Genomic DNA, 27,532 nt, shown 5'->3' on the forward strand with positions numbered 1-27,532 from the left:
TCTCTCTCTCTCTCTCTCTCTCTCTCTCTCTCTCTCTCTCTCTCTCTCTCCCCTTAGACTCTGAGCTATTAGAGGACAGGAACTGTTTCTTATTCATCTTTTGTCGCTAGCACCAACCTAATGCCTGGCTTGTGGTAAGCCTTGATAAATATTTATTGAATGAATGAATTCATTTTGCATTCATCTTCAGATCATCTTTACATATAATAATGGCCCATCGGGGGCTCTTTAGAGCTCGGAGCTGGGCATCGAGAAACTGTTGGGATTCTCTATTTGTGAGTCATGATAGGCCCACTGAAACTGTGCTTATTTTATGAGAGACTGTCTTCCAAACTAAAATTTCCAGAGTGCTTCCAAGTGTGAAATCACACTGTTTGACATATGTTGCCTTATTTTGCGTGGGAATTGGTCAAACTTCTCAATGGGACAGTGTAGGGTATGGCCCAGCACCTTACCAACAACTGCTCTCATGTGTCCACCCAGGAGCACCACCCTTTTTTCCCCCTTCTGCTTTAACACACCAGAGCATATCACAGACGCATATTCATCAGTTTGTCAGGGCCACTAAGGGTGAAGGTTACATCTGTCAGCTGAGGTTCACCTTGCCTTGCCTCTGGAACCAAGCACCTGCAGAGTGTTCAACAAACAGGTGCTACCTGGCTTAATTTCAGCTCAACATGTGTTTAGGTTTCCTGCAGCTACCTGGTTGTCACATATGCCTGGTCAAGGAGAACTGGGTGACACGGAAACACACCTGCTAGTGGTGGTCTGTGCAATGACACTGACCAGAAGACAGATTTCTATGCATAAGTCTAAACTCAGTCATGACCTAGAAGAATAAATGGTGGAGATTAAGAGCATCCGAGTTCCACATCTGACTTTAATGCAATCTGTCCTATCTGACATTGGAAGTTATGTAATTTTTTCTCTTAGTTTCTCCATTTATAAAATAGACGCAGTTACAGAACCTTCTTATAAGTTGTGGGAACTTAGTGAGATGATTTTAAAGTGCTTAGCACAGGCTTAACAAAATAGGGACTCAGTAAATGAAAGCTGACCTTTGACCTTTTTGGAAATAGGGAGTTTCAATGCATAGTGGCCCACTGGTCAGCATCCTAAACTGGCCTCTAAAATCAGTTGTAGGGGCGCCTGGGTGGCTCAGTTGGTTGGGTGACTGCCTTCGGCTCGGGTCATGGTCCTGGAGTCCCGGGATCGAGTCCTGCATCGGGGTCCCTGCTCGGCAGGGAGTCTGCTTCTCCCTCCGACCCTCCCCCCCCCATGCTCTCTCTCTCTCTCTCTCTCTCATTCTCTCTCTCAAATAAATAAATAAAATCTTTAAAAAAATAAAATAAAATAAAATCAGTTGTAAAGGGATGGGCTGCCAAGCCTCTCTCCTCACTCATTAAGATCTCTGACATTATAAATCTTATTCTCTCTGCAACACCTAAACTTCACATGGCATTTCTTAATATTTGCTAAGCCCATGAATTCACTACTTAAAACACTAATGTTGAACTGGTCCTTGGAGATCATCTCATCTAACCTACTTATTTCACAGAATGCTAAGGATACTGAGACCTGAAGAGGGGATGAGCCATGCCTAGTATCACACAGCTAAGAAGTTGCAGAGCTGGAGCCAGAACCAGGTTTCCAGATGGGATGGCTCTCCTCTTTCCAATACACTTTGCTGTCCCTCCCAGAGTCATGCTTCCAGAGGCTCAGCCATGTTTTCCCTCGGTCTTAGGGTTCCTGAGGCCACGGTCTTCTTTTCTGAGCAGCCAGCGCCTCCAAGTATGACAGGGGCCGACATACAGCTCTTGATGGGGCTAGGACACAGGGGCAGGAAACAGACTGTGGGACACATGTACCATCACCCAGGGCCCCAGCAGCAATCACTGCCAAAGCTTCACTTACCCTCAACAGACCCACTCCTACTTAGATTTTGGAGAACACTGAATTTTAAAGACAACTGAGATGACTCTTTTCCACCGTCACTGTCTTGCTCTGGTTCTCATTTTACAGATAAAGAAACTGAGGCTCAGGGAGGTGAGGGAACAAGCCCAAGCTCATACAGCTATTCAATCTTCGAGTTCAAGCCAGGCCTCTTTGACTGCAGTGAAGTGCTGAGGGTTAGATCTGTAAAATGGAAACTAGAGCACTTACAAAATATGGTTGCTAGGAGGGTCAGATGAGCTTGTGAAGGTGAACCTGCCAACAGAAGAGCCACCCGAGGGAAGGAGCCATCTTATTCATCTCTGCATCACCAGTGCCTGGCACGCCGTTGGTAATCAATACATCTTTTTTTAAATCCATGAATGCATAAATGAATGAATGAATGAATGAATGAATGAATGAATGAAAAAAAATGAGCCACCTAGTAGAGGTGCCTGGAACACATGGGATATTGAATAAAGGCTCCTGTCCCTCCCTTGCTCCGAAGGGTGGCAGCCAGACCCGCAGTCTCTGTGCCTGGCACTTGGTAGGCCTTGATGAGTATGTGTGGTGGGGTAAGTGACTCTCAGGAGTACTGGGCATTCAAGGCCATGGGGAAATGTGTGTCTTCTCAGCCAGAAGCGGGGGGGTGTGCTCTGAGCCGCAGGTAACGGCATGCCGCCTTGGCCAGGCCTTCCCTCCATTGCAGGGTAAGGGCCACCCATCTTCCAAGCTGACCTTGGCCCACTATTAGCCAGGCTCAGTGTTAGGCCTGGCTGCATGCACCAGTGGAGGGCAGAGGCAAATCCTTCCAGCGGTAGATCAGCCAGTGACGGGGATATGACCGCCCAAGGAGGTACTCCACCCAGGCCAACTCAACTTCATTCCGTTCTTCATTCCTGCTTCTCCTTCTCTGTTTCCTTGAGGCTTCATATCTCAGTCCCCTGCGTCTGGTGACTGAGTAAATGAGTATCTAGAAGAGTGCCTGGCATAGAGTAGGCGCTCAATAAATATTGGTGGAATGAGTGAATGAATCAACGAAAACAGGACTGAAGGAAGAGACAGGCTGACTGATGTGTGTGTATTTATTGGCATAGGGTCCTACAGGGCCAAGATCCCGCCCTCCCCACCCTCTTCCCTGTAAAAATAAACTCTGTCCTTCTCTCTCCCTGCTCTATCTGCTTTTCTGCTTGGGCCAGGGAGGACCGGTACAGCCCCTGTGACCCGCATCTCCTTTACATACACACCATACATAGTTCCCCTCTGAGCCCAGGGAAACTGGGAGGCAGCAGGTGGGCTTGTAAAGGCCCTCAGGCTTCCACTAAGAGCTGAGCACAGCTGGTCTGTCAGTGAGCGTTGGCAGCGGCATTGGGAGAAGCAGCATAAGGAACACGGGTTGGGGAGTAGCCCCTGAGAGTGGAGCTGAAAGGGGCTGGGTCCACTCCCAAGTGGGCACTGAGCGGGCCTCAGGGACAAGTTCGAGAGGCACACCACCCAGGCCCTGGGTGGTCCGAGTGGGGCAGGCACAGCAGGCCCCGAGGCCACCAAGTCAAGTGATCTTAGGACTAGAAGAGGCAGACTCCTTTCTGTGGGAGCCGATGTCTGCCTCCCCCCGCCCCAGGCCTCTTCCAGGCAGGGTGACATGGAAGGATGTCACAGTGAATGGTGGGGGCTCTGCTGGAGGCAGGGGGTACCCCCAAAGCAGAGGCACAATGTGGTGTTTGAGGGAGGACCGGGACTCATGTCACCTGTGGTGTGGAGGGCATTTGCCTTCTCTAAACCTGGAGCAAACAGCCTTGCTGGGCGAGCTGCCCCAGGTCCTGGCAACAGCGAGCTCTTTCTCCCTAGCCCCAGGTCTACCACACCTCACACAGCTGCCCTGGGTTCATGGGGGAGCCAACAGGGCAGCCGAAGTGCCGCAGGAAGTCACGGGAGTTGGAGAGAGTGCCCAGCACGCGGAAGCGGGCAGGGCTGTGGGGGTCGGTCACCAGCCCCTCGTGAGAGCTCTCGGGTGTGCGGACTGAGCACCACACCTGCGGGCCAGGACAGACATGGGGACATATGGTGTCTGGTGCAGGCAGGGCCCACAGACTGGGCTGCAGCAGAGCCATCCTGGGGACACAAACCACCGCTACCCCAGCCCCTCCGCTCAAGAGGCCTCCAGGACACACCAGCATCTCAGCTACAACCCCTTGCTCTCGGCACCGAGGGAGGGAAACGTGCCCTCCCTCTCAAATTCCTTGAAGGCCTTTCAAAGATGCCCTGGACACTGGGTTGCCAAGGATGGATGCATCTGAGGGGGAGAAGGACGCCCCCCCAGAGGCCGCCTGGGGTAGTGCAAAGTGCCTTGAAGAGACCCTACCTGAGTCCTTGCTCTGCCACTTACTTTATTCCTGGGTAGCCCTGGATGGACCACTTTGTCCACAAGCTTTAGCTGCCTCCTCCAAAGCCACCTCACAGGAATGTGGTGGGGATCAATTCTGTGCCCTACCCGCTGCCCCTCAAGCAGGGCAGCCCTCCCCTTTGGGATCTACAAAAGCCTCCTGAAGAGTTGTCCTTCCTCGGGCCTCCTGGCATGCTTTCATGAGCCCCCGCTGAGAAGCTCTGGGCACCAGACCTTCCCAGACCACCTTCCACACCCCACCTTCAGCCCCATTCCCAGTCCCTTTCCTGCATGCCCCAGACGTCTAACGACATGCCCAGGAGGGAGTGGGAGAGAGGCAGGCCCCAGATCTCCTAGGAGGGCAATACCTGGGCAAATCCCACAAAGAAGAGCTGGTGATTGGTGAGCCCCACAGCTGGCAACCGCTGTTCCTCCCCGTGCTTTCTCAGCCACGCTTTGTAAGCCTGGGGTCAGGCACAGGGGAGGCAAGTCCGTCAGGGCTTGCCCACCACCTCCACCCACTGCCCAACCCCCCCACCATCCCACCTGGGCAGGTGGGCCTCAGCCGCCAGAGGCCGGCCAGGCCACTCACGTTATAGGCAGCCTTAAGCCCCCCGTTGTCAGCGATGTTCTCCCCTAGTGTCTGGCGGCCGTTGAGCCTCTCCCCGTTGACCTGGTACTGGCTGTACTGTTCCTCCATGCAGGCCGTGTGGTTCCGGAAGGCCGCCAGGGACTCGTTCTGCCACCAGGGCCGCAGGTTCCCTTCCTTGTCGTATTCGCGCCCTGAGGAGAACTAACCTTTGCACCTCGCCGAGACTAGAGCAGCCTTCCACCAACAGACTCCAGGCTCCCGGGGGCCGCTCCCAATATTCCAAGGCCTTGCAAGAACCACTGGGAGTTCTAAGCTGAAGGGGGCAACTAACTCCAGGGGCCTCTACCTTGGTCATCAAAGGCATGTGTCAACTCATGGCCCATTACCACGCCGATGCCACCAAAGTTCAGGGCCCTGGTGGGTGAGGAATGCTGCATGAGGACATGGTGGGGGAACTTCCGGACCCCACCTCCAGCCCTGTGCCCGGCTTCTCTACAGGCCCAGGCCCCAGCACCCAGCCCCTCCTGCCTCAGACACACTTGGGGTGGTTACGGGTGTAGAAGGGGGCCTGTAGAATGCCGGCAGGGAAGACGATTTCATTCTTGGTTGGAAGGTAGTAGGCATTCACTGTCTGGGGGGTCATGCTCCACCTGGGAGAGCAAGAGGGAGAGGCTGAGGCTCCTGAGGCTCCTGATGCCCCTCCCGGCCCAGCAGCCCTGACCTACCTCCTGCAAAGACCGACCTCCTGCAAAGACCTTGTGCTTCTGGTTTGAGATGTCTTGCCACCCCCTTCCCCAGCCCTGGAAATCTCCCCTCCCTCTCCTGCTGCCCCAAGTGTCTACAGCCCCCCATTCTCACTGGTCCCGGCTGGGAGGCTTGCGGAGCTGGTCAGCCATCACCTTAGCAGAGAAATTGTACAAATTCAACATGTTCTGGAAGAAGGAATCTTCAGAGACTTCATACTATGGGAGTGGTGGAAAGCAGAAAGCAAGCAAGACAACATGTTAGAGAAGAGAATAGTCCCAGTTTGGCTGGGACTAATTAGCACCTCTCTGAGCCTCAGTTTTCCTCAATGGCAAAATAAGAGTAAAATATTTAGGAAATAACAAGCGCCAATACTTAAAAGAGTATTTATGTTGCTGGTGCTTTATTGTTTTACATCCTGCCTCCTTCTTTTCTCACAGCAACCCTATGAGGTTGGTACCAGTAGGATCCCCATTTTACAAATGAAGACACTCAGGCCCAGAGAGATTATATAACTTGTCCCAGGTTACACGGGTAGGTAGGAGTAGAACCAGGATTTGTGAACACTGCATTCTACTGCTGCCTAGCCTGCAGCCTGGCACAGAGCCAGCACGTGAACAGCGTCCATTGCCCGCACTTGCCTCTGAAAGGAACCAACAGGCACCTCCTTCCCTTCCAGGGCTTGAGCCCCAATTACTGACCGAGAATAGAGCCCTGCCTCCCACCACCTCAGAGATGAAGTTCAGCACTGGTGAGCCCAGGTACTCACCCCATCATAAACATCATCCAGCTCTTTGGGCTCCAGGATGAAGTCCGGGAAACCAATCATATCATAGATAGCGTCTGCCTGAAGAGACCAGGTTAAGGGTTTCCCCTCCCCAGGCTCCCCCCCAAAAAACTGTATGCTCCACCTCCACCTGAAGATGGCACCCTAACCCTGGCCACGGCTCACTTTCTCCTTGGCTGCCTGGCGGGTCTTCTCATCCATCCAAACCAGCTGCCCCAGGGCCTCCTCAAAGGCAGTCCGGATCTCGCTGATCATCCCCTCAGCCTAGGAGGAAGGGGGCGTAAGCTGGCCTCCCGCTGCACTGATGCATTCTACCCCACACCCGCTTTCCCCCCCCCCCCCCCCACCCGGCCCGTCCACCCCAGTGCCCCATCCCTGTCCTTCCAGGGGAGCGTGTGGGAGGGCCCCCAGACTCGAAGTAAAGCTGAGCATCTTGGGAAGATGAGACGGAAACACCATTTGTGAAAGTACTGAGATGGCGGGTGGCTTTTTCTCTAATTAATAAAAAAATTTAACTGACAATAAGTTAGTTGAGTTAATATAATTTAATATAGTGCATTGATTTTTATCTGATTATGGAAGGAAGGCATTAATAGCAGAAAATTTGGGAAATTGAGAAGAGGCGAAGAAGGAAACAGACCACTTATAATCCCATCACTCAGAGATAACTCCTTTTAACATTTTGATTATCTACTTTGAGAGTCTGTCCCTGCCCTGATATACATATATAACATGTAAATATGTTGTGCAACATACAATGGTAGAAACATTAGATTGGCAACAGACCTATCCACAGAGACCTGGTATCTTGTAAACTACTCTCTTTTTTTCACTTAACAATATATCATGAGTTTTAGGCTGCCTCATAATTCACCCTAACCATAGTCTTTCTTCCAGTCCCTATGATCAGACATTTCAGCTGTTTTCATTTCCGCCTATTATAAACCACACTGCAAGAAATATCCTTGCAGATAATACTTTAAGCACACTCATTATCATCTCCCAATAAATAAATACTATTTTCCTAACTCTATAGGCAACATAAACTCATTATAGAACATTTGGAAAAGACAGGGAACTTTAAAAGACAAAAAGAACCCCTCCTAATCCTACCACCCAAAGTAATTACTGTTCATTTATTGATGAATTTCCATTCAGTCCCCCCCCGCCACCACGTGCACACATGAATGAATAGTGGATTTGAACTAACACAAGGACACTAGTTAGAAAAACCTCGAAGACTCACAATTTCCTTGCTTTGCCGGTCAAACGTGGCCTTCACAAAGAGGGAGCCCAAAGCGAAGCCAAGTGCATCGTCTGTGTTGGAGATGCAGGTCTGCCACCTTGGCATGCAGGACTGTAAGGGACAAAGAGCCAGGCCTCCCAGAGATGGCTCTGTTCTCCAGTCTGAGGGCCCTTCTCTTCTCTGTCTCTGGAGCCAGCCCTCTCGGCTCTGAGCAATGGCAACCTGGGGTTGGGGTGCTGCCATCTCTCCCTCAGACTCCAGGGAAAACAAAGGGCAGAACTGAAAAGTGCGTCAACTCCAGCAGCAAAACCTCAGGAGGAACATGTGTGCTGCCCACTCTGTGCTCAGTACTCTCCTCCTCTTAGGTGTCCAAGGGCCCCACTGGGGGCCAGAAGTTTCTTTGCTCAGCCCCACATCCCAGTCTTATAACGAGTCAGTCCCGCATGCCAGAAACCCGCAAGTCACCAGCTTCCTCCATCTCCCTACACCTACATTCAGTCTATCACCATGTCTACTACCCCGACTTCTTGGTCCTCTCCCCTATCCCTCCCTTTGCCACTTCCCTTGCCTACAACCATCTCTGGCCCAAAGATTGCAGTCACCTCCTAACTAGACACTCTGGCTCCCCTCATCCCCCTCCCATGTCCCTCCGCTCCATCTTCCATTTAGCTGCCAGAAAGATCATCCAATACATAAATCTGACTGGGTTATTCTGCTTAAAATCATCCCATGGTTCCCCATTGCTGAAAGAATCAAGGCCTGACTCCTTACCAGAGCATTCAGGTCCCTTCCTGTCCTGCCCCAGGCCTACCTCACCGCCCTCAGCCTCTAAGTCGGCCTGTTCCCAAGCTCATACCAGAACACATGCTGTTCTTGCCTAGAATGCCCGTCTCCCTTGCTCCCTTGGTGAACTAATTCTTCAAATGTCACCTCTTCATAAAGGACTGTCCTGATGCCTCCCCCTCCCCCAGGTAGGATGTGCTATCCCTTCTTCTGTTCTGTAGCACAAAGGTCTTTCACACAATGTGAGCCCTCATCACCCTAAAATACAATGTGTGTTTACATGTCCACGTCCCCCACTTCACGGGGCACCTTGAAACTAAGAACTACGTTTAACCCTCTTCTTAAGCATCACCATCAAAGCTGAGTGCCTCTGCATACAATGCACTGGCGCTTCACTTACATCAGCTCAGTCCTCAAGACAAGCCTGCAAGCTATTCCTATTTCACACACCAGGAAACGGAGAGACCGGGTGACATGCCCAACCAAGGTCCCGTAGGCCAAAACATGAAGGCGTTGGGATGGTAACCCAAGTCATCTTGATTCCTATGCCTATGTGCTCCACACTCTACCAGGAGGCCATGGTGCCTGACACACAGGCACATTAGGCTGGACTGGAAGGTGGGGCAGAGTCAGAAATCCCACCTTCTTGGTGCCATAGAGGGTCTCCAGCAGTTTCTCCTGTGCAGACTCAAAGCGGTGGTCCAGGCTCGAGGTTGTCTTCTGCACCAGGTTCCAAATCAGGTAATTGTTCAGGACGCTGGCATCCAGACCAGAATGTAAGGAAAGGGCAGGTGCAGTACCATTTCCACCCCAAATTTGCTCCATGAATGTGCAGGCAACAGAAGTCCTGAGAGGCATATGTAGGAGCTGTCCCAGAATCCCTCTGTCTCGCCCTGGGACCACACACCTGCCTGCAGAAGTCAGCTTGGAGCAAGGTGTGGGAATAAAGAGTGTAAATGGGCCCCCTGAAGCCCCAGCCTAGGGGAACGGCCTGCAGACATTCTCTTTTGATGTCTGGAAGGTCCAAGGCCTTGTCAAATGCTGCTCTGTGTCTGGCTGTGTCAGACCCCATGCCCAGTGCCTGCATGGACCTGCGTGGAGCTCTGAGCCCCACCTCCCACACTTTGGGCTCTTCCCAACCTTGGCTCTGTGTGGTTGATGAGCTCTGACACCTGCTGCAAATAATCCGTCCCATACACCACCACGGGCTCAGAGTCTCCCAGCTCCAGCGGTGACAGCAAGAAAGACAGAAACTCCAGCCAATCTATGGAGGGCGCCAGGGCCTACAACCAAAAAGAGAAAAAAAAAAAAATCTCAAGCCTCCTTGCCTGTCCTCCTGGCTGCCAGCAGACCCCACCCCCATTGATATGCCAGAGCCTGGGAACACTTCCCATTGCCATGGCAACATCTAGTAGCTGCTTGGTAGCCCCTTCCTGCAATAAACCTTTTTCCAGACCCAAGTGCTCCTCAATCTGGGAGCCCCATCACTTATTATACAAGAAAAACCACCCTATATAATATTCAGCTGGGGCACAGATATTCAAGTATTTTCACAACAGTTGATAAAATCCAACTCCCTTGACACCATCCAGGGTCCCTACATAACTGGTCTCTCCTTCAGAACTCCCCCCGCCCCCCGCCTTACCCAGCCTTTCCATCATCCAGCTGAAGGGTTGGTTCCTGGCACAGTAAGGACCCTCCAGGAGATGCTTCCAAATTTCTTTTGATTGTTTTACGGACATCTTGTACAAACTGTTACAGATTTTTACCATAATCCCTCTGTGCATTCCCTAGGCAACACGAAAGGGGACCAAGGGATGGTCTAGTGAGAGGTGACCTAAACTGGATAGTAACAGAGCAGCTGGGAAGCTCTCAGGAAAGCAAGCAAATGCGGAAAGGACTGGCTGCCTCAGGAAGGCGGCAGGAAGGAGGGCGGGGAGTTCTGCTCCAGGGGCTGGGCCCTGCTGGCTGACTCTGCTCCCTGCCTGCCCCACCTGCAGCTCCACGATGCTCATCTTATGGTAGATCTTCTCCTCGTCCCGCCTCTGGTCCTGGGGCACTGTGATGTTGGCCAGCTGCATCTCCAGCTCTAGCACCTGCCGCATCTGCTCCCGTGTGGAGGCGGGCCGCCCGCCCAGCAACATCCCCAGGTCCTCCATGTAGTCCAGGTAGGCGGTAAGGACCTGGCAAGGCCTGGAGTCATCCTGGGAGCCCAGCAACAGGTCCTGCCCAAGGCTGAGAGGGTCTGTTCTGGCCTCCACCTCTACTTATCACCTCCTCTGCTGACCCTCCTCTCAGAAGCTTTCTTGGACAGTCCTGTTTTGTTTCTGTTATACTGCTTACCACCATCTGCTAGGATCTTGTTTATTTATTTGTGTCCTTACTTGTCATCTATTTCCCCAAAGAGAAGGTAAGTTCAGGAGAGCACTGTTGCAAGTTATAGCAGCTTATTCACCCCTCCACCCCTAGGGCCTAGAACGGGGCCTAGCACAGAACAGGTGTCCCGTAAATATTTGTCCGGTGGATGGACCTGCTTCCCAGATTCCTCTGCCTTCTCATTTCCTAAGGCCTTTCTATTTTTTTCAGCACATCGATGACCACATGCCTTCACTTAACAGCTGAGTAGACCCCACAGTGAATTTGGTCCATAGCAGGTTTAATGGCCTTCCATCTCCCATCCAGCCAGGCCTCAACCTTACTGCTTTCTCAGCTCCCTTCTAGTCTCCAAGGGGGAGCAAGGTGCAGAAGAGAAATACTTAATGACCACATGTCTACACATGTATCAGACTTTGCTGGGGCCCTACAGGTAATGTATCTTTCTTCCCTCTCATAGCAACTCCCTCAAGTGGGTATTAGTCCCACTTTACAGATGAGGAAATGCGCTTGAGAAGGTTACATGACCTGACTCCTACCACAAACTAGCAGGTGGCAGAGTCCGCATGTGGCTCAGGCCTGGCAGTTCCGACCATGGCCCCAGCACTACGTGGGCCCCGTGTGAACTCATGTTGCTTCAGCACCTGCTGGCACTCCAGCTCAGGTGAGGTAGGGGCTGTTTTTCTCTGTTCTCCACCGTAGCCTTCGGCTCTAACATAGCATCTGGCACATAGTAGGTGCTCAATAAACATTTGTTGAATGAAGCGATGAGAACCTGCAAACAGACCCTCAGCACTGCTCAGCACCAGCTCCCTGGGGCCCTCCTCCCAGGGGCCACTACTCACGCTGCCCCTGAAGCCCCACCCTGGGCTCCCTTAACCGCCAAAGGCCATTTCCTCTTCTACTCAATTGAAAAGTTCCAGATCCTTTAGCATCCATCCCCTGTACTTCAAAATTTCTTTCTCCCACCTCTCCTCTTCCTTGCTGCCGGTGTCAGAGAAAGAGATTTGAGGGCCAGCCCCAGTCATCCCAGCTCCCGAGGGGTTGGTTGGCTCAACCAGTCATCCTGACCGTGCCCTGCCGCCACCCACCTCACTTGTCCCTTTCTCTCCCTGCCTTTAGCTGAAGACTTACGCTGAGACTTTCCTGAACCCTGTTTTACTCCTCAGTTCTTCTCCTATGTGAACCTTTTATGCTGCAGCTTCCCTTAGACGCTGGCCCAGACTTCCTGCCTGAGACAACCAGCAACACACAGAGCTGAACTGAAGCTTTCTCCTGCCGACTCCCAATTGTTGAACCATGTGGTTCTCTCCAGCATTCTCAAAATTCTCTCCTCTCCTGACTCAGGTGATGTTAAACCACACACCTGTTCGTGCCCCTCCTTTTGCATTTCTTTTGGGATAAATGCTAAATCTGATCCACAGTGTCCACGCATAATATGAATCTACATCCCTGCCCCGAAGGACTTGGCCCACCCACCCCCACCCCACTCCCCTCTCTGGTCTGTCAATGGCTTATATGCCCTCCCACCTCAGCGCCTTTGCATACGCTCTTCCCTTTGACTGAACCCTCTCCCTTCATGGCAGCCTGCCCTTATCCCTGGACGAGGCTGGTCCCCTGTGACAGTCTGGGAATGCCGCACTGCCCTCTGGGACAGTCCCAGCAACTGCACACAGGATACACCAAGCCGCTTCATGGCTTCTCCACCACTTCGAGGGCAAAGGCACTGTCTTGTTTACCACATGCCTGGAGGAGGGTCTGGCTGAGAAATGCTCAGTGTTTGAGAACCAAAGAAAGGGCCAATGACTCTCCCGGCAGTGTTACTCCACGGCGGCCTACCTCGCTGGCTCTCTTCCTCCTACTATCCTTAAAAGGCAAGAATCTGCTTCTTTCCCCTCTATATTCTTCTCCTGCTTCTCACTTCTCCCAAGCCTTTGTCTACATTTTTAAGGAGATGCCCCACAAGCCCTCGGCTCCCTCCAGCCTCATCCTCTCTCCGGGACTTCACCCAGCTTCCACAGTTGCCTGCTGACCTCCCCAGATAGAAGGCACCCAGGATGCTCACAATCACACATCTAAAATGAGTGGCTCCCACTCCCTGAGTGTCTGCATAAGCTTGTGTCCCCCCTTTCCCAGATAGACACCATAGGAGGTAAATGCTATGATCCCCATTTTACAGATGAAGAAACAGCTTCACCTTGCACCAAGCCACAGGGCTGGGATCGAAATCAAGGTCTGACCCCAGAGTCTGCCCTGTTCCTGTGACGTCACACTGTCTCCTCTTCCCCAGTGTGCTCTGAGCCGGTTCTTCCTCCAGGCACCCCTGGCTCTCCAAGGACTCCTCCACTCCACCATCGCTCCAGCTTCCAGCCTCATCTGTCTTTATCTCTTCCTCCTACTCCTCTCTTTGAACACCCAGTAACCCACAATTCATGATTTGCCCTTGGTTATGTCTCTTGCATCCCCCCCTTCCTAATATTCTCTCTGCCACTTCCCACATCTGGGCCCTTACAGGCTCAGAGCCTAGAGTACCACTGCCTTAACTCATCTCCAGGCTCCCTCTCTTGCATCTACTTGTCACATCTACCTGTCACTCCAGGCTCCCTCTCTTGCATCTACAAGCACTGCTTACTGGGTTGCTCCCTTCCTGCTCTGGAACATGCAACAGCTCTCAGAGGCCTATGCAATAAAACTCAGTGTTTTATTGTATAGGATTCCAGGTCCCCTCCACAGCTCATTCCTACCCACCTGTCCAGCCTGTCATCTGCTTGGAGCTCTACATTTTGCCAAACTGGACCCCTTCTCGTGGTCCAAACATGCCTTAGCTGTATCTTTCTTCAAGACTTTGTTTAAACTCTTCTCATTACCCAGCATGCCCTCACCCGCTCTTAGATATTCTACGCGGCCCGGCTCAGATGCACTCTCATCAGGAAACCTCTGACTACCTGAGTCTCTCCTGAAGCCTAGAGACCCCTTTGAAGCTCGTTCTCAGCTATCTAGGTCCATGAACCCATCCACACTGCAAGCTTTTTGGGGCAGTGGCTCCAGAGGTACATCTCAGAATTCCCCCATTGCACCTGGCACACGGTAGGTGCCTATAAAATGTGGTCCTAGAAGAATAAGGGGAAGGAAAGAAAGAAGGGGAGAAGGAATGGAAGGGAAGGAGGGAAGGAGGGAAGGAGGGAAGGAAAGAGAGAAGGGTGAGAAGGAAGGCTGGGAGGGAGGGAGGGAGGAAATGAGGGAAGAGTGAAGAGATAAAGAAGGAAGGAAGGGTAGTTGGCTCACTAGGTGACAGGACAGGCTCACCTTCCCCACTATGACTCTGGGCAAAGGAAAAGTAAACAAGCATCAGCCCAGCTCAATAGAGGGGTGGGGTTGGGTGTTCTGAGGATGCTCCTTACTTTCTCATTGGCGGTCCTGTTTAGGTAGTAATCTCGAGAGGGGAGAAAGAGCCCAGATTGGTCCACCTGCAATAGCAAGTCATGGGAGTGAGCCTTCCCCCAACACACACCTGGTCTCCTGTACAGGGGTGGGGGATGGAGCCACCCCAGCCTGCCTGTCATAGGGGAGGAGAGTCTGGGCTCAGCAAAAGGTCCATAAGTTCCCCCCAACCCTTCTCCAGACTGGTACCTGGATAACATTGCTGTTAGAACTCTTGGAGTCGGCACTGACGTAGACAGTGAAGAAGGGGGTGGCCCTGTAGGTCCCTGCTACTGCCTTCAGCACTTCCATGAAGTTGTCCTGGTCCCAGGGCCCCGTAATGTTCCAACCACCAATCTGAGTAGAGACCATAGTGGAAACTATAGCACAGGGGCCCCCAAAGCTTTCTGGGGCCACATCCTCTCCCAAGACCTATCTTGACCTCCCCCAGGGGTCCCACCTTGTCAATGAGGTCTCGCAGCGGCTGGGCTCCCAGTTCCTCGATGCGCTCCACCTGCAGGCAGGATAGGTAGAAACGCTGTGTCTTCTGCTCAGCTTCGCTGCTGGAGTTGAAGGTGGCATTTTCTGTGGGGTAGGACACAGGTCCAGTTGGCAACTATGCTAACTGCTGAGAGGGGTCCTGGGCCCTTGCTTGGTCCTTCTCCTTGCCTTGTGAAGGCTCAGTCCTCCTAAAGTAGACCCAGGAAGACTGTCTGAAACAGCAAAGTGTGACTTCCTCTCCCCTGTCCATGGAAACCCTCAAAGACTCTAAGCACCACAGACTCCCTGGTGCCTACCACACCTCAGCAGTGATCCAAGCAGAGTGCAGAGGACAGTCCCTTCTTTATATACTCAAAGATCTGTCCCCTCAAACCCATCTCCACCTCTCAGGACCCCCTGCTCTCTGCACCCCCCACCCGAGGAGGGTTTGCAGTCATCCACTCATTCATTCAGTCACGGACGTTTATTGAGTACCTAAGTGCAAAGCCCTGTTCCAGGCGTGAGTTTTACTTGGCACAGTGCCTCCCCGACAGCTCCACTCACCAAGCAGGTGCTTCAGTATGGCCTGGTTCTGGTCCCAGAGGCTGTTGAAGGTGTTCCAGCGAGAACGCCCATCAGGCAGAGGATTTCTCTGAATCCAGCCTCCACAGGAAAACTGGTAAAAGTCCTCACAGGGACTCACCCCACGGTCCAGAGACTCCAGGATTTTTCCAGCCACTCGAATGCAGGCCTCTGTGAGGCAGGTGCTATGGGATGGGTCTGTGGCAGGGGACATGGTGGGGGTGGGGGTAGGGGACTGTCAGTGAGTCTGGGAAAGGCAAATGCTTTGGGAAGGGCCATGACAACAAGAAGGTTGGGAGGAGAGAGAAAAGCTGGGGAAAGACTGGCCTGACCAGAAAAAAACCTTAGTGGCCCTTGAGCCCCTGGACACCCCCACCCCCACAGCTAGGAGGGCTGGTGACAGGTGTGGGCCCACCTACCTTTGTGGTACTGGACCCCCAGGGCCACCAAGCAGCCCAGGAGCAGTGCAGCCAGCAGCAGAGAGACAGCTGCTAAGACCAGCTCCAGTGGGGTGTGGGAGCCCAAGAAGTCTCTTGTCCTCTTCCGGAATCCCACCTGGGGAACACAAGGTGTCAGTGAGCTAGCAAGCTGCCGGTGGGAATCCAAGATCACAGAAGTCCTCCCAAAGGGTGAAGACACAGGCAGTTTCCAGAGCCATGGAGCAAAGACGTTAAAGGGGTTGACTTTGGGCACAGGGGCAATGAGGCGGTCTGAGCTGAGTCCTGAGCCCGCTTTGTGCAACGTCATGGCTTAGAGTCGCCTCACCATAGTTCTAGCGCAGAGGCCAGAGAGGAAGCTGAGGTGGGGGCAGGTGACCCTCCAGGTCAGCCCAGAGCTCCTGGGTCTGCCAGGCGTCACGTCAGGGCTGGGGCCTGGCGAGAAAGGGGGAACCCCCTTGCCCACCTCCACAGCGTCCGGGGAGGCCCCGCCCTCTACGGGGGTCTCCGGTGCGTCTTCCTCCCGCAGCGTGGTCCGTTTGTACTCCACCATCTGCCAGACAGTCGGGGGCGCCAACCGAGGTCAGGCAGAGAGGGCCCTTTGCCCACGGCCCTGCCCCAGTGCCCCTGGCCTGGCCGGGCCCCCTCCTGTCTGCAGGGAGGAGCCCCCCTCGCGCCTGCCGGGCTCTCCGGCCCGGGGCCCCTCCGACCCGCGCCCCCTCCGGCACGCAGCCCCTTCTCGGCCAGCCCGAGTCCCTGCCGACGCCTCCTGCCCCCTCGGCCGCAACCCCTCCATGCAGTCCTCTCCCCGGAGCCCGGGGCCCCCACTCACGTTGCCGCCGCCGCCCAGCTCCTGCAGCGCGACGTTCATGGTGGAGTAGGGGCTGGCGGCACCTTAGAGCTCCCGGCGGCTGGCCCTCGCCCAGGCCGCGGCCTCGGCCCCCGGCCCGGTCCCGCCGCCGCCCGCCATCAGGTCGCTGCCGCAGCCCCTCGCTCCGCCGCCGCCGCCGCCACCCCCGCCTGCCCGAGCCCCCTCCCGCCGCGGCGCCGCGCCTGGGGGTGGGGGGTAACGTGGGGGGAGGAGCGCGCCGGACGCGGCCCGCCACCCGCCCTGTGCCCGGGCGTCGCTCTGGTGCCCGCGGCCGCCCTCCGGTGACGCCCGGACCCCTGTCCTCTTCAGGATTAGCCTGCCCCCCCTCCCGGCATCACCCTCTTGCAAGCCACCCGTTATTTCCATGCCTTTGACCCAGGCCCAACCCCTGGTGGTATTTCATGGCCCCATTCCCCACATTGCAGGCCCTCCCCATCCCCCTTAAACACCTTTAGGAAATGATGCTTTCGGGAGGAACATCTGCCCGCAGCAGTCCACACAGCCCCTCTTCAGCCAGCACATGAAGAGCAGCACACGGGGGTCGACCCACATACAGGGTGTCCACACAGCATCTACCCAGAGAGCACACAGACCCAAAGTACACAGGCAGGCACTCAGCCCAACACATGGTCCGCACACACACAAGACACACACACAGTGTACACACTGCACACTCACCTTCCGTACCTCTACGAGGCATCCCGAGCCAACACACGAACTACACTGTCCTTCTGTACGTACACACAGCCCACGCGGACAGCACACACATAACCCACACTCTGACTACTCTTCCCGTTGCTTCCAGACTGCACTTTTACTCCCCGAGATAATCGTTGTCATCAGATCATCTCACAAAGGGAGGGTTACAGATGGTGACAAATTGGCAGGGAAAAAAACAGCCATGCACGAATATTTAAAGAAAAGACGTGCTAACACTTCTAACTTGAGGAAAGCAAACCATTTTATTTGGGAGGTTTACAAGAAAAAAAAAAAAACCCAAGCAATATTGAACTGAAAGGCAATAGTGTGGCGTGTCCATGCCTCTGCCATCTGCCTTCCATATTGTCATTCCTTAATCAGGCCTGGTGGTGTTGCAGTCAGCTGCACTGAAAGAGTGCCTAGTGGGTTTTTTTGCCACAGTTTTTTTAAAAAGTGCCTCCTCCTCCATCCTCCTCCCCCTTCCCCCAACAGAGTACATGAGTTTGACCTGAGAAGGCTCAGAATGGTGGCAAATCCATAATCCATTTCTCGACACTCACCTCAGTCCTCAGCTTGCTGCATGAGGTTCTAATACGGGCTGCTCTTATGGCTGAGAAGGCGGGTGGATGATGAATTGATCAGGCTGAGAATGTTGGATCGCTTTCTTTGGCATTTACACACACACACACACACACACACACACTGCCAATTTCATGTTCTCAAATAGGAGAGAGTGTAGTGTTATAGGTAGGATGAAGGAGTCTGGATTCACACTCAATGTCATCACTTGTAAAATTGAAATGAGAATAGTGCCCATGTCAAAAGACACTGTCTGGCATGTAAAGGGCACTCAATGTGTGAGCTGCTATTTTTGTGTTACTGTTGTTAAAATCCTATGGATAGAAATGAGAATTTTAATGTGGAAGGAAGGCTGTTCTATTCCTCCAGGTAGATGGGTTCTAGGTTAATTAGGGGTTCCCTAGTCAAGAAGCTTTCACATTCAGCCATACTGGGGTCTGTAGCAGCAAGGCCTTGGAATATCCACTTGGGACAGTTTTCTGAAGTTGTTCTTGTTCACTCTGATGACAGTGTGGTATCACAGCACTCACCTCTTTCCCTTATCACCCCCAAAGCAGGATGAAGGGGAACATGGCAGCAGGGGCAGTCTGGTCCATGGGAAATTCCACCATGGCATGACCATGTGAGTGTAACCAAAGCTACTATATAAGAACTTCCTGGCAACAGGCTCCTTAGAATTAGTCGTGTGGCTCCATGCCACAATGGAAATAGCAAGCTTTTATAGCACTTTAGTATGTGCCAGCCACTGTTGTAAGTCCTTTACATCTAGGTACTCTTTTACCCTCATGGCGATTATGAAGCCATTTTACGGATGAGGAAACTGAGGCATAGAGAGACTAAGAGTCACACGGCTAGTAAGTAGCAGAGCTGGGATTCAAACCCAGGCATTCTGGCTGCTTTCTGGAGAGCACTTTGGCAACAGGAATCAAAAGGAGGATATACTTCCTCCCAACATTAGTTGTTGGTCTTCTTTCACATTTTCTCTGCAAGGGTAAGGGGAAACACATCAGTTTTCAAGCCAGACAGAACTGGACTCAAATCTTGATCAGCTGTATGATCTTTATCAAGTTACTTGAAAGCTCAGACCCTTAATTTTCTCCATCTGTAAAATGGGAACAGTCATCAGTGTCTCAGAGAGTTGCTGTGACAATTACATGCGGCCACTTAGGAGAGAGCCTGGTACCTAGTTTTACAGTGCTCTCAGTTTCACCAGGCTTGCCCTAAATGCACACTTCCTTTCCATGTCTCTTTCCTGATTCAAATCATTTATCAGGCTCATAACTATTCCTGATTACATGTTAAATACCCTAGTATGAGAGGCTTGGAGGTTGCTCTATTCTATAATTCTATTTTCTTTCCTCTATGTTTAACACATTTGTCTCTTTTTCCCTCTCTCATTCTATTATTTTTTTCCTATCTTTTCTGCTCTTCTTTTCATATTCCTAAAATAATCTTTCTTTTGGTCTTTTTTTTTCCCCTTCTAAATTGATTTTGAATTGAGAGGAAATGGACAACAGTTTATATGCTAAACTTACAAGGACAATGTAGTCATCAAGATAACAAGACACATTAATGTCCAGTATTGACAAAGATGGGAAATATGGGCACTCTCTAGATTGTTGGTAGTTTATAAATTGATATGACTTTTTTGGCAATATGAGTCAAAAGGTGTAAGTGTGGGCGCCTGGGTAGCTCAGTTGGTTAAATGTCTGCCTTTGGCTCAGGTCATGATCCCAGGGTCGCTGGATGAGTCCCACATCAGGCTCCCTGCTCCACAGGAAGTCTGCTTCTGCCTCTGCCCCTCGCCCCACTCGTTCTCTCAATCTCTTGCTCTCTCTCTCTCAAATAAATCAATAAAATCTTTTTTTTTAAAGGTGTAAGTGTATATACTCTGAACCAGAAAGTCTAATTCTGGGAAATTGTTCCAGGAAATAAGCATTATCTATAGGATGTTTGTATTAGTTAGCTTTTGCTGCAGAACAAGCCTCCCCAAACTTTGTGGCTTAAAATAGCAAACAATTATTATTTCTTATGTACTTCAGGTTGATTGGATGGTTCTTCGGTTCCACGTCAGCTCAGCAAGAGCTGGATGGTATAGCTGAATGGCCTCACTGCCATGTTTGGGCCTCATTTGGGATGACTGGGCCCTGGCTCTATGTGGTGTCTCCTCTAGTAGTCTAGCCCAGGCTCCTTCATAGGGTGGTCTAAGGATTCCCAGAAACAAAAAAACAGGGCAAGCCCCAGTATGTAAACGGTTTTCAAGCCTCTGCCTGTCCCACATATCCTAATGTCCTGATTGGGCAAAACAAGTCAGATGGTCAAGCCCGGATTCAGGGAGGGAGAAGTAGAATTTACTACTTGATTGGAGGAGCTACAAAATATTGGGACCATTTTTTCCCTACAAGATTTATTCATCACAGCTCCGTCTGTAATAACAACAAAAACAAACAGGGGCACCCGGGTGGCTCAGTCGGTTAAACAACTGATTCTTGATTTCAGCTCAGGTCATGATCTCAGGGTCCTGGGAGGGAGCCCCACTTCAGGGCCCCGCTTCAGGCTCTGCACTCAGTGGGGATTCTGCTTGAGGATTCTCTCCCTCTCCCTTTGCCCCTCCCCCAGGTCTCTCTCTCTAAAATAAATAAATACATCTTTAAACAAACAAAAAGATTAGAGGACTAGAAAAAAAAAGAGTAGAGGTCTTGTTGAATAAATCAAACAGCCATACAATGGGATAACAATGTAACATTTACAAAGGATGGAAAGGAAGAGTTAATGCTCCGGGAAAATGTTCTCCGTATAGAATTAAATGGGGGAGTAAAAGGGTTACAAAATCTCATTTTTGTGAAGCAAAAATGTATAAAAGCCCAGATTTTAAAAAAGAGATCGGAAGGACAGCAACAAAATGTTAACATATCTAATGATGAGATTACTTTTAATTTCTTCCTTATGCTTTCCTGAATATATAGCTAACAATTCTATTGTCTTGCACGTACCTAAGGACTTTACATATGTTAATTTACTTAATCCTCACAATGACCCAATAAGATATAGTCTAGCAGTATCATTGTCCCTATTTTACAGATGAGGAACCTAAGACACAGGGAAGCTTACCAACATACCCAACATCACACATCAGGTAGAAGGCAGGTCCTTGATTTGATTCTAAATTCCATGTTCTTAACTAGTATTCTTTCTTCTAAGTCAAGTGACTTGTCTGGGACCAGAGTGTGATGTTTGGTAAATGAACTACATCATTGGTTTTAAACCTTTAAAAAAATCATCAAAAACTTTTTATTGCAAAAGTAATATACTCCATTAAGTATATGGAATAAAAAGATGAAATTCCACCTGTGAGGATCCCAGTACCATCCTCAGAGAAAACCATTATTAGCAGCTGAGTATGTATCCTTCTAGATCTTTCTTTTATATGCATTTACATACCTAAACACAGTGTGTATGTGTGTATGTGTGTGTGTGTGTGTGTGTGTGTAGGTGTGTATGCATAAATGTGTGTGTATACTTTTTTCCCCCATATATGAAATCACACTCTACAGTCATTATTTGGTGACATTTTGGCAGGCTTTGGAGATCTTACCATGTCAATCCACACAGATCTGCCTTATTCTTTTTTGTGATTTATCAGCCTCTGCTAAATAGAATGAGTCCCAGAAATACCCTCCTGGTATGGACTTCCTTCAACAGGGTGAGAGCAAAGGGCCCCAGAGTTTAAGGAAGGAGAAACATAGTCACCAGAGATGTAAAAAGATGAACCCAAAATATTTGTAACAGGTTGCATTTGTTCCCTAGGATTGCTGTAACAAAGTACCACAAACTGAATAGCTTAAAACAACAGAAACTTATTCTCTCACAGTTCTGGAGGTGAAACGTCCAAATAAAAGTATGGGCAAGGGCGCCTGGGTGGCTCAGTTGGTTAAGCGGCTGCCTTCGGCTCAGGTCATGATCCTGGAGTCCCGGGATCGAGTCCCGCGTCGGGCTCCCTGCTCAGCGGGGAGTCTGCTTCTCCCTCTGGCCCTCCCTCTCTCATGCTTTCTCTCTACCATTCTCTCTCTCTCTCAATAAATAAATAAAAATCTTAAAAAAAAAAAGTATGGGCAAGACCATACGCCCTAGGAAGGTTCTAGGGAAGAACCTTTCCTTGTCTCTTCCAGCTTCTTGTGGATCCCAGCAATCCTTGGTGTTCCTTGGCTTGTAGGAACTCCTATCTCCCCTTACTCACATAGCCTTCTTCCCTGGGTGTATGAGTCTTTGTGCATCTGTCCTCTTATAAAAACATCAGTGACTAGATTCAGAACCCACTCTAATCCAGTATGACCTCATCTTAATTTAACTAATTACATCTGCAAAGACCCTATTTCCAAATAAGGTTACATTCTGAGGTTCCAGGTGGATGTAAATTTTAGGGGGCCCCTATTCAACCTACTACACAGGCCTAAAGTTTCCACCTGAATAAAAGTGCTATTATTACTCAAGTGTCAAAAAGCAGAGTATTCTGTTTAGAACATACAGATCAAGTCCACTAGGTTTTGAGAGACTTTCAGTTGAGAAATTCAATGCACTGTCACAAAAATCCAAACAAATGTAATTTCATTTTAGCTGTGAAAATGAATTTTCATCTCATGGACAGTGATGCAGAACTTCAGAATTTTAAGTAGAGGATCACAATTTAAAGAACACCCCCCCCCCCCCGTACTTTTACAACATAGCTGTAGCTTATATCATTCTGTATCTTTACAATTTTGTACTTAGGTCTTTTGCTTTAATCATGATCTACCACACACAACAGGGACAGGAATAAGATTATTTAAGAAGGAGCTAACCAAATGAATTCCAAGTTCAATGGTTATTTCTCCAATCTTTTCATTCTGGGAGTAGACAAGAGAAAAATTTCAGTTCCCCGCCAGCGCTCTCATCTCATCCTTGGCAAGAACTCTCATGGTCCCTTTAGCACTTTTAGTGAGGGACAGCTCATTACCTCCTGAGACAATCCACTTCATGTCAGGACAACAATTTCATCTACAAAACTGTCCTTAATGTAGGTTCTATCATCTCTAATGCTTCAGACTAGAAAACGGAGGCTCAGAGAGGTATGCATATTATGCAAACGGATGAGGAAAAGCTTGGAGGGATATCTATCAAAGGTTTCATGCAAGTTTCTATATTTTCCTAAAATGTTACCAGTGAACATGAATGAATTTTTTTAAGATTTTATTTTTAAGTAATCTCTACACCCAAAGTGGGGCTTGAACCTACAACCCAAGATCAAGAGCGGCACACTCCACTGACTGAGCCAGCCAGGCACCCCTAAATGAATGTACTTTTTAAAACTATAATTATGGGGCTTTCAGTTCAAGGTCATACAGAAAGTGGCAGAGCCAGGATTGGAACCCATTTCTAGACAACCTCTAGTGGGGGTAGAATTTTCTGGACTTTCTCCTAGTGACCCTGAGCTTCAGCATCTCTTGTCCCTCCAGATCTCAGGGCTCCTTTCATTCCAGCTGGGCCTCCAGGTTTGGCGCTCATCCCAGAGAGAAGGATGCAGCTGGGGAGGACTTGATAGGGATGGGCCTCTAGGTCTGAGGCCTTGAGTGAATCTTGCACAGACGTATTCTCTGGCACTACTCCCGTCGCCAATCCTGGTCCCTGAGGGCAGCCACCACGGCATTAGCCTCTGCATCCCTGGGACTAACACTTGGTGAGGAATTGGAGGAAGGAGACCCAGCACCAGGCAGCTTCACTAACTGTGAGATTTGAAGGGAAGGAGGTAAAGCGCTTCAGGGACAGTAGAGACCCCCTCAGCCTCGGGTATGGAGTGAATGTACGGGAGGCTTATTATCCTAATCGTTGCTGTCGTCAGCTACGCCAAGTGTGGGACCTCCCCCCACCCCCAAGGCCAGTGATTGCGCCAGAGCCCCTGCGCGCTAGCAAGCAGGTGACGCGGCTGCTGACGGCCCGCTGGGGGTAGGGGAGAGAGAACGCTTTCCCGTCTGTGTAGCGGGAACTGTCACGTGACCCCCCCCCCCCCAACGCGGGCAGACGTACCCTCTGTCCCTCGTCTTCTACCTCCGGATACCCACGGGCGCGCGCCGCGTCCTCAGGCGCTCCGGGCTTCCCCGCGTCACCTGCAGCCAGGGCGCCCGCCGCGACGCCACCATTCATTCCTTTTACATAGCGCGCGCCGCGCGAACCTCCAGGGCCAGGAGAACTGCGGTGCACGGGAGGCGCTTTGAGCTCGAGTTACGGCGCCAGCAGCAGGGGTGGGGGGTCTGCCCTGGTGCGCGCGCGTCGGCCCAATTACCGAGATTCCTCCTAGGAGAGACCGAAATACACAGACTCAGGAGATGGTTACAGTGGCAAGTAGGTACGGGGGCCAAGCATGGAGACATACAGAAAGGTAGAGACATTCCTAAGAAACAGAAGTAGACAGAGACTGTGACACAAAGAGATACGGGGCGCAGAAACAGATACAGACACAAAGAGCTAGACTGATACATAGATAGGCAGACAGACACAGACCGGCAGTCAAAGAAACACTCCAGATAAACAGTTAAGACCCAAAGACTAATCCGACACAAACGCGCCAACCGCGGTGACACCAACCCCCCGCCTGAGCTATTCTCGCATCCGCGGGTTCGCCACAGTCCAGCACACCTAAGCGGTATGGGACCTTCCCCCCCCCCGGCTTATTTCCGGAGTCCCCCCTTTCGAATGCTGTCCAGACTCCAGGCTTCTGGTCCCGCCCCACCCCCCAATTCCCAGTTCCCCTTCCTCGCCTCTAGAAGACTACTTGCCTGACCCTCCTCCCGCCCCTCGGGGGCCGGTCTCCCTCCCGCCAACACCCCCCCCTACTCCCCAGTCCCGCCTCTCCCAGCCAGATCCTGCACCCGTTGGCCCGTACAATTCGTCCAGCCGCCTCTCCCGCCTAGTGCAGGACCCTCCCATTAACGCTCCCAGCCCTCGGTTGAGTGCGGGGCGCGCTCCTGTTCCCCGCCCCCCTGCCCCGCCTCTCTCCCCCGGCCGGTGTCCGCTCCACCTCCACCGCGCCCCGCCTGCCGCGCTCTGCGGCAGTCGGGCGCTCATCGTCATTCCGCTCTTGCCGCCGCCGCCACCCCCGCCCCCCGCGCACCGCCCCCGCCCGGTCCCCGTCACCACCTCCGCCGCCGCCGCCGCCGCCGCCTGCCCAGCGGCCCGGGAGGCGGAGGCGCGGGGGAGGAGGCCCCGCTTGGCTCCGCAGCCCCGGATGCTGCATGACTTCATCCTTCCGCCGGCTCCCCTGCTGAGCTAGGGCCGGTCCGGCAGCTAGCCCGCCGCCCGCGCCCCGCCGCAGTCCCGCGCCCACCCCGCGCCCGCCATGTCGGAGATCCTACCCTACAGTGAGGACAAGATGGGCCGCTTCGCCGCCGACCCCGAGGGCTCCGACCTCTCCTTCAGTTGCCGCCTGCAGGACACCAACTCCTTCTTCGCGGGCAACCAAGCCAAGCGACCCCCCAAGCTGGGCCAGATCGGCCGAGCCAAGAGAGGTATGCGGCCGGGGCCCGGAGTCGCCGCTTGACCCAGAAACCCTTCGCCGGGCGCCCCCCGGCTGCCGTTCCCCGCCAAGCGCCCGCAGCTCTTGCCGCAGACCAGCGCAGCCAGCCGCTCGCCGGCCGGGGTTTGGGGGGGGGTGCCCCCGCTGCAGTCTTGTGTCCCTCTCTTCCCCTCTCCCGGGAACGCAGTGCCCCGGATTCGATGCTCGCCACCTCTGGAAGTAGAGCCCTGACACCCGGGCAAGGGGGAGGGGCCGGCCGGGGCATTTGGGGCTACCTGAAGTGGGAACGTGGGGCGACTGGCCGCTTCTTCAGGATCAAACGCTGTGTCGGTGGATGCTTCAGAAGAACCTTCGGGTGGGAAGGGACGTCCGATTGGAGAGAGGACAGGGGGGCCGGGGATTCGATTGTCCTCGTTGTTTGCATGGGGAGGGGGCTCTGTTGGTGCCAGCATCGGAAGAGGGGTTCCAGCGGCGAGAGGGTTAGGGTGGAGAGAGAGTTGGACGAGGTGAAGATTCTGTTTGAGAAGGGGGTTCTGTTGAAGAGGGGGCTCCCACGAGCAAAAGGATGATCAGCTTGGATGGAAGAGAGCTCAGGCGGCGGGAGGGTTTGGACTGGGAGGTTGAACTGCTGGTTGGAACAGGGGGCGTTCCTCCATAGGGAGGGGAGGAGGGCCTGTGGGAACTAGGCTCGGCTGTGGGTCCAGTCGGCAGAATTCGGATAGGGAGGGCACTGTGGCACGGGCGTCCGAGGGGCGTCACTGAGCCACGGGAAGTAGCTGTTCGGGGCGCGAGGACGCGGGGCCCATTCTCGCCGCCGCCGCCCCCTGAGGCCGCGCGGCTGACGCGCTTTCTCCCTGCGCAGTGGTGATCGAGGATGACCGGATAGACGACGTGCTGAAGGGGATGGGGGAGAAGCCGCCGTCCGGAGTGTAGACGCGCCGGCTCCGGCGGCGGGCTCCGGGCCCAGCCCCGCAGCGGCCAGGAGCGCGGGCCGGCTATGCGGCTGCCGGCGCCCCCCGCCCCGGCCCAGGCGCCCGCGGGCGGGGGCTGCAGGGCCGCGCCGCCTTCGGGTTGGAGTCGCTGCCGCCGCCGCCTGGCACTCCGGAGCTGTCCGCTTCAGCACCACGGCGGCGGCGGTAGCGGCGGCGCGGACCGGCCCGGAGCCCGCCGCCGCGCTCATGCACTTTAGAGCCTCGGGCCGCAGCCCCACCCCGCACACCGGAACGGACACAGAGACCCGCGGCCCTCAGCCCTTGACCCGCCCCCTCCCGCACGGCTCCCCTGCCCCGCCCCTCTCCGGCCGGTCTGGTCTGCAGAGCCCGCTGCCGGCCGGTGTCGAACCGCGCGCGCAGCCAGGAATGTTTGGCTGCGTATTTGCATGAGCTTCCCACCCACCTGAGCCCAGCCCTCCAGGCCGCTCCCTCACTCCCACCCCTGTCTGGCGTGACCCCAGCCTCAGCCTCTTTCTAAGGGACTTCCTCAGCACATTTGTATTTTTATATCCGACTCTTTGTTTACTGGCTCCCCTCATGGTTCGTGCCTCCCCCTCCCCCCCGAGTCTCGGCCACGCTCTTCTGCGCCTGGCAGATAGGATGGGTGTTGAGTCTGAGATGGAAGGAGCCCCCAACATGGTAACCAACCACATGGTCAGTCTGCTCAGGCCTGACCCCAGGCGACTCTCTGGCAGACCCCTCCTCTCAAGGTATCACCTTCCAAGGGCCCAGGTCTGATTTTACCTTGGACCCCTGCATCCTGCCCCTGGGAACCCAAGTGAGGACTGCTTGGCACCTTTGGATGACACCCGTGGCCCTGGAGATGTTTTCAACCCAGGGGTGTCCTTTGTAAATGTTCCTCCATCCTCACTGTACCAGGAGTGTGTGAATAAACACAGACCTCCCTGCGTGTGTGTGACCACTGCTTTGGTCTGCTCAGGAGCCCGGCCAAAATGGCTCCAACCCCTTCTGGGGAGGGGGCAGAGACTTGGGAGTCTCAGGTGCATGTTGCTGGCAGGGAAGGGTTGCCAAGTAAACAGGCAGGCCAGCCTGGCCTGAGAAGTTCATTGCAGTGTAGCTTCTTTG

The 27,532-nt window shown here is 52.9% G+C and overlaps 2 protein-coding genes across 5 annotated transcripts in view; one reads left to right on the forward strand and one right to left on the reverse strand.

Moving 5' to 3' along the window:
• Nucleotides 1-3,071: 3,071 nt before the first annotated feature.
• The window catches only part of ECE2 (endothelin converting enzyme 2), a 31,203-nt gene continuing 6,742 nt past the window's right edge, over nucleotides 3,072-27,532 (reverse strand). The window contains exons 1-19 of one of the 4 annotated variants that reach the window (XM_073896268.1): nucleotides 17,080-17,191; nucleotides 16,226-16,312; nucleotides 15,742-15,877; nucleotides 15,305-15,520; nucleotides 14,721-14,845; nucleotides 14,471-14,617; nucleotides 14,242-14,307; nucleotides 10,462-10,650; nucleotides 9,608-9,750; nucleotides 9,110-9,224; nucleotides 7,685-7,795; nucleotides 6,604-6,702; nucleotides 6,421-6,498; nucleotides 5,766-5,869; nucleotides 5,447-5,557; nucleotides 5,254-5,321; nucleotides 4,908-5,098; nucleotides 4,684-4,779; nucleotides 3,072-3,965 (exon numbers count right to left, since the gene is read on the reverse strand). In XM_073896268.1, the coding sequence (XP_073752369.1) occupies nucleotides 3,789-3,965; nucleotides 4,684-4,779; nucleotides 4,908-5,098; nucleotides 5,254-5,321; nucleotides 5,447-5,557; nucleotides 5,766-5,869; nucleotides 6,421-6,498; nucleotides 6,604-6,702; nucleotides 7,685-7,795; nucleotides 9,110-9,224; nucleotides 9,608-9,750; nucleotides 10,462-10,650; nucleotides 14,242-14,307; nucleotides 14,471-14,617; nucleotides 14,721-14,845; nucleotides 15,305-15,520; nucleotides 15,742-15,877; nucleotides 16,226-16,312 (2,259 nt within the window). In that variant the 5' untranslated portion in view covers nucleotides 17,080-17,191 and the 3' untranslated portion in view covers nucleotides 3,072-3,788. Of the gene's footprint in view, nucleotides 3,966-4,683; nucleotides 4,780-4,907; nucleotides 5,099-5,253; nucleotides 5,322-5,446; nucleotides 5,558-5,765; nucleotides 5,870-6,420; nucleotides 6,499-6,603; nucleotides 6,703-7,684; nucleotides 7,796-9,109; nucleotides 9,225-9,607; nucleotides 9,751-10,461; nucleotides 10,651-14,241; nucleotides 14,308-14,470; nucleotides 14,618-14,720; nucleotides 14,846-15,304; nucleotides 15,521-15,741; nucleotides 15,878-16,225; nucleotides 16,313-16,591; nucleotides 16,754-17,079; nucleotides 17,192-27,532 lie in introns of those variants that run through there. The other 3 variants (XM_025877508.2, XM_073896278.1, XM_025877518.2) reach the window with 3 other exon arrangements.
• CAMK2N2 (calcium/calmodulin dependent protein kinase II inhibitor 2) lies at nucleotides 25,041-27,173 on the forward strand. Its single transcript, XM_025877532.2, has 2 exons — nucleotides 25,041-25,446; nucleotides 26,317-27,173. Exons 1-2 carry the CDS (start codon nucleotides 25,278-25,280, stop codon nucleotides 26,385-26,387), a joined length of 240 nt encoding a protein of 79 aa, XP_025733317.1. The 5' UTR covers nucleotides 25,041-25,277; the 3' UTR covers nucleotides 26,388-27,173.

Source organism: Callorhinus ursinus, unplaced genomic scaffold (genome assembly GCF_003265705.2).
Source record: "Callorhinus ursinus isolate GAN/ISIS: 27379988/994484 unplaced genomic scaffold, GSC_fseal_2.0 scaffold1, whole genome shotgun sequence".
NCBI lineage: Eukaryota > Metazoa > Chordata > Mammalia > Carnivora > Otariidae > Callorhinus > Callorhinus ursinus.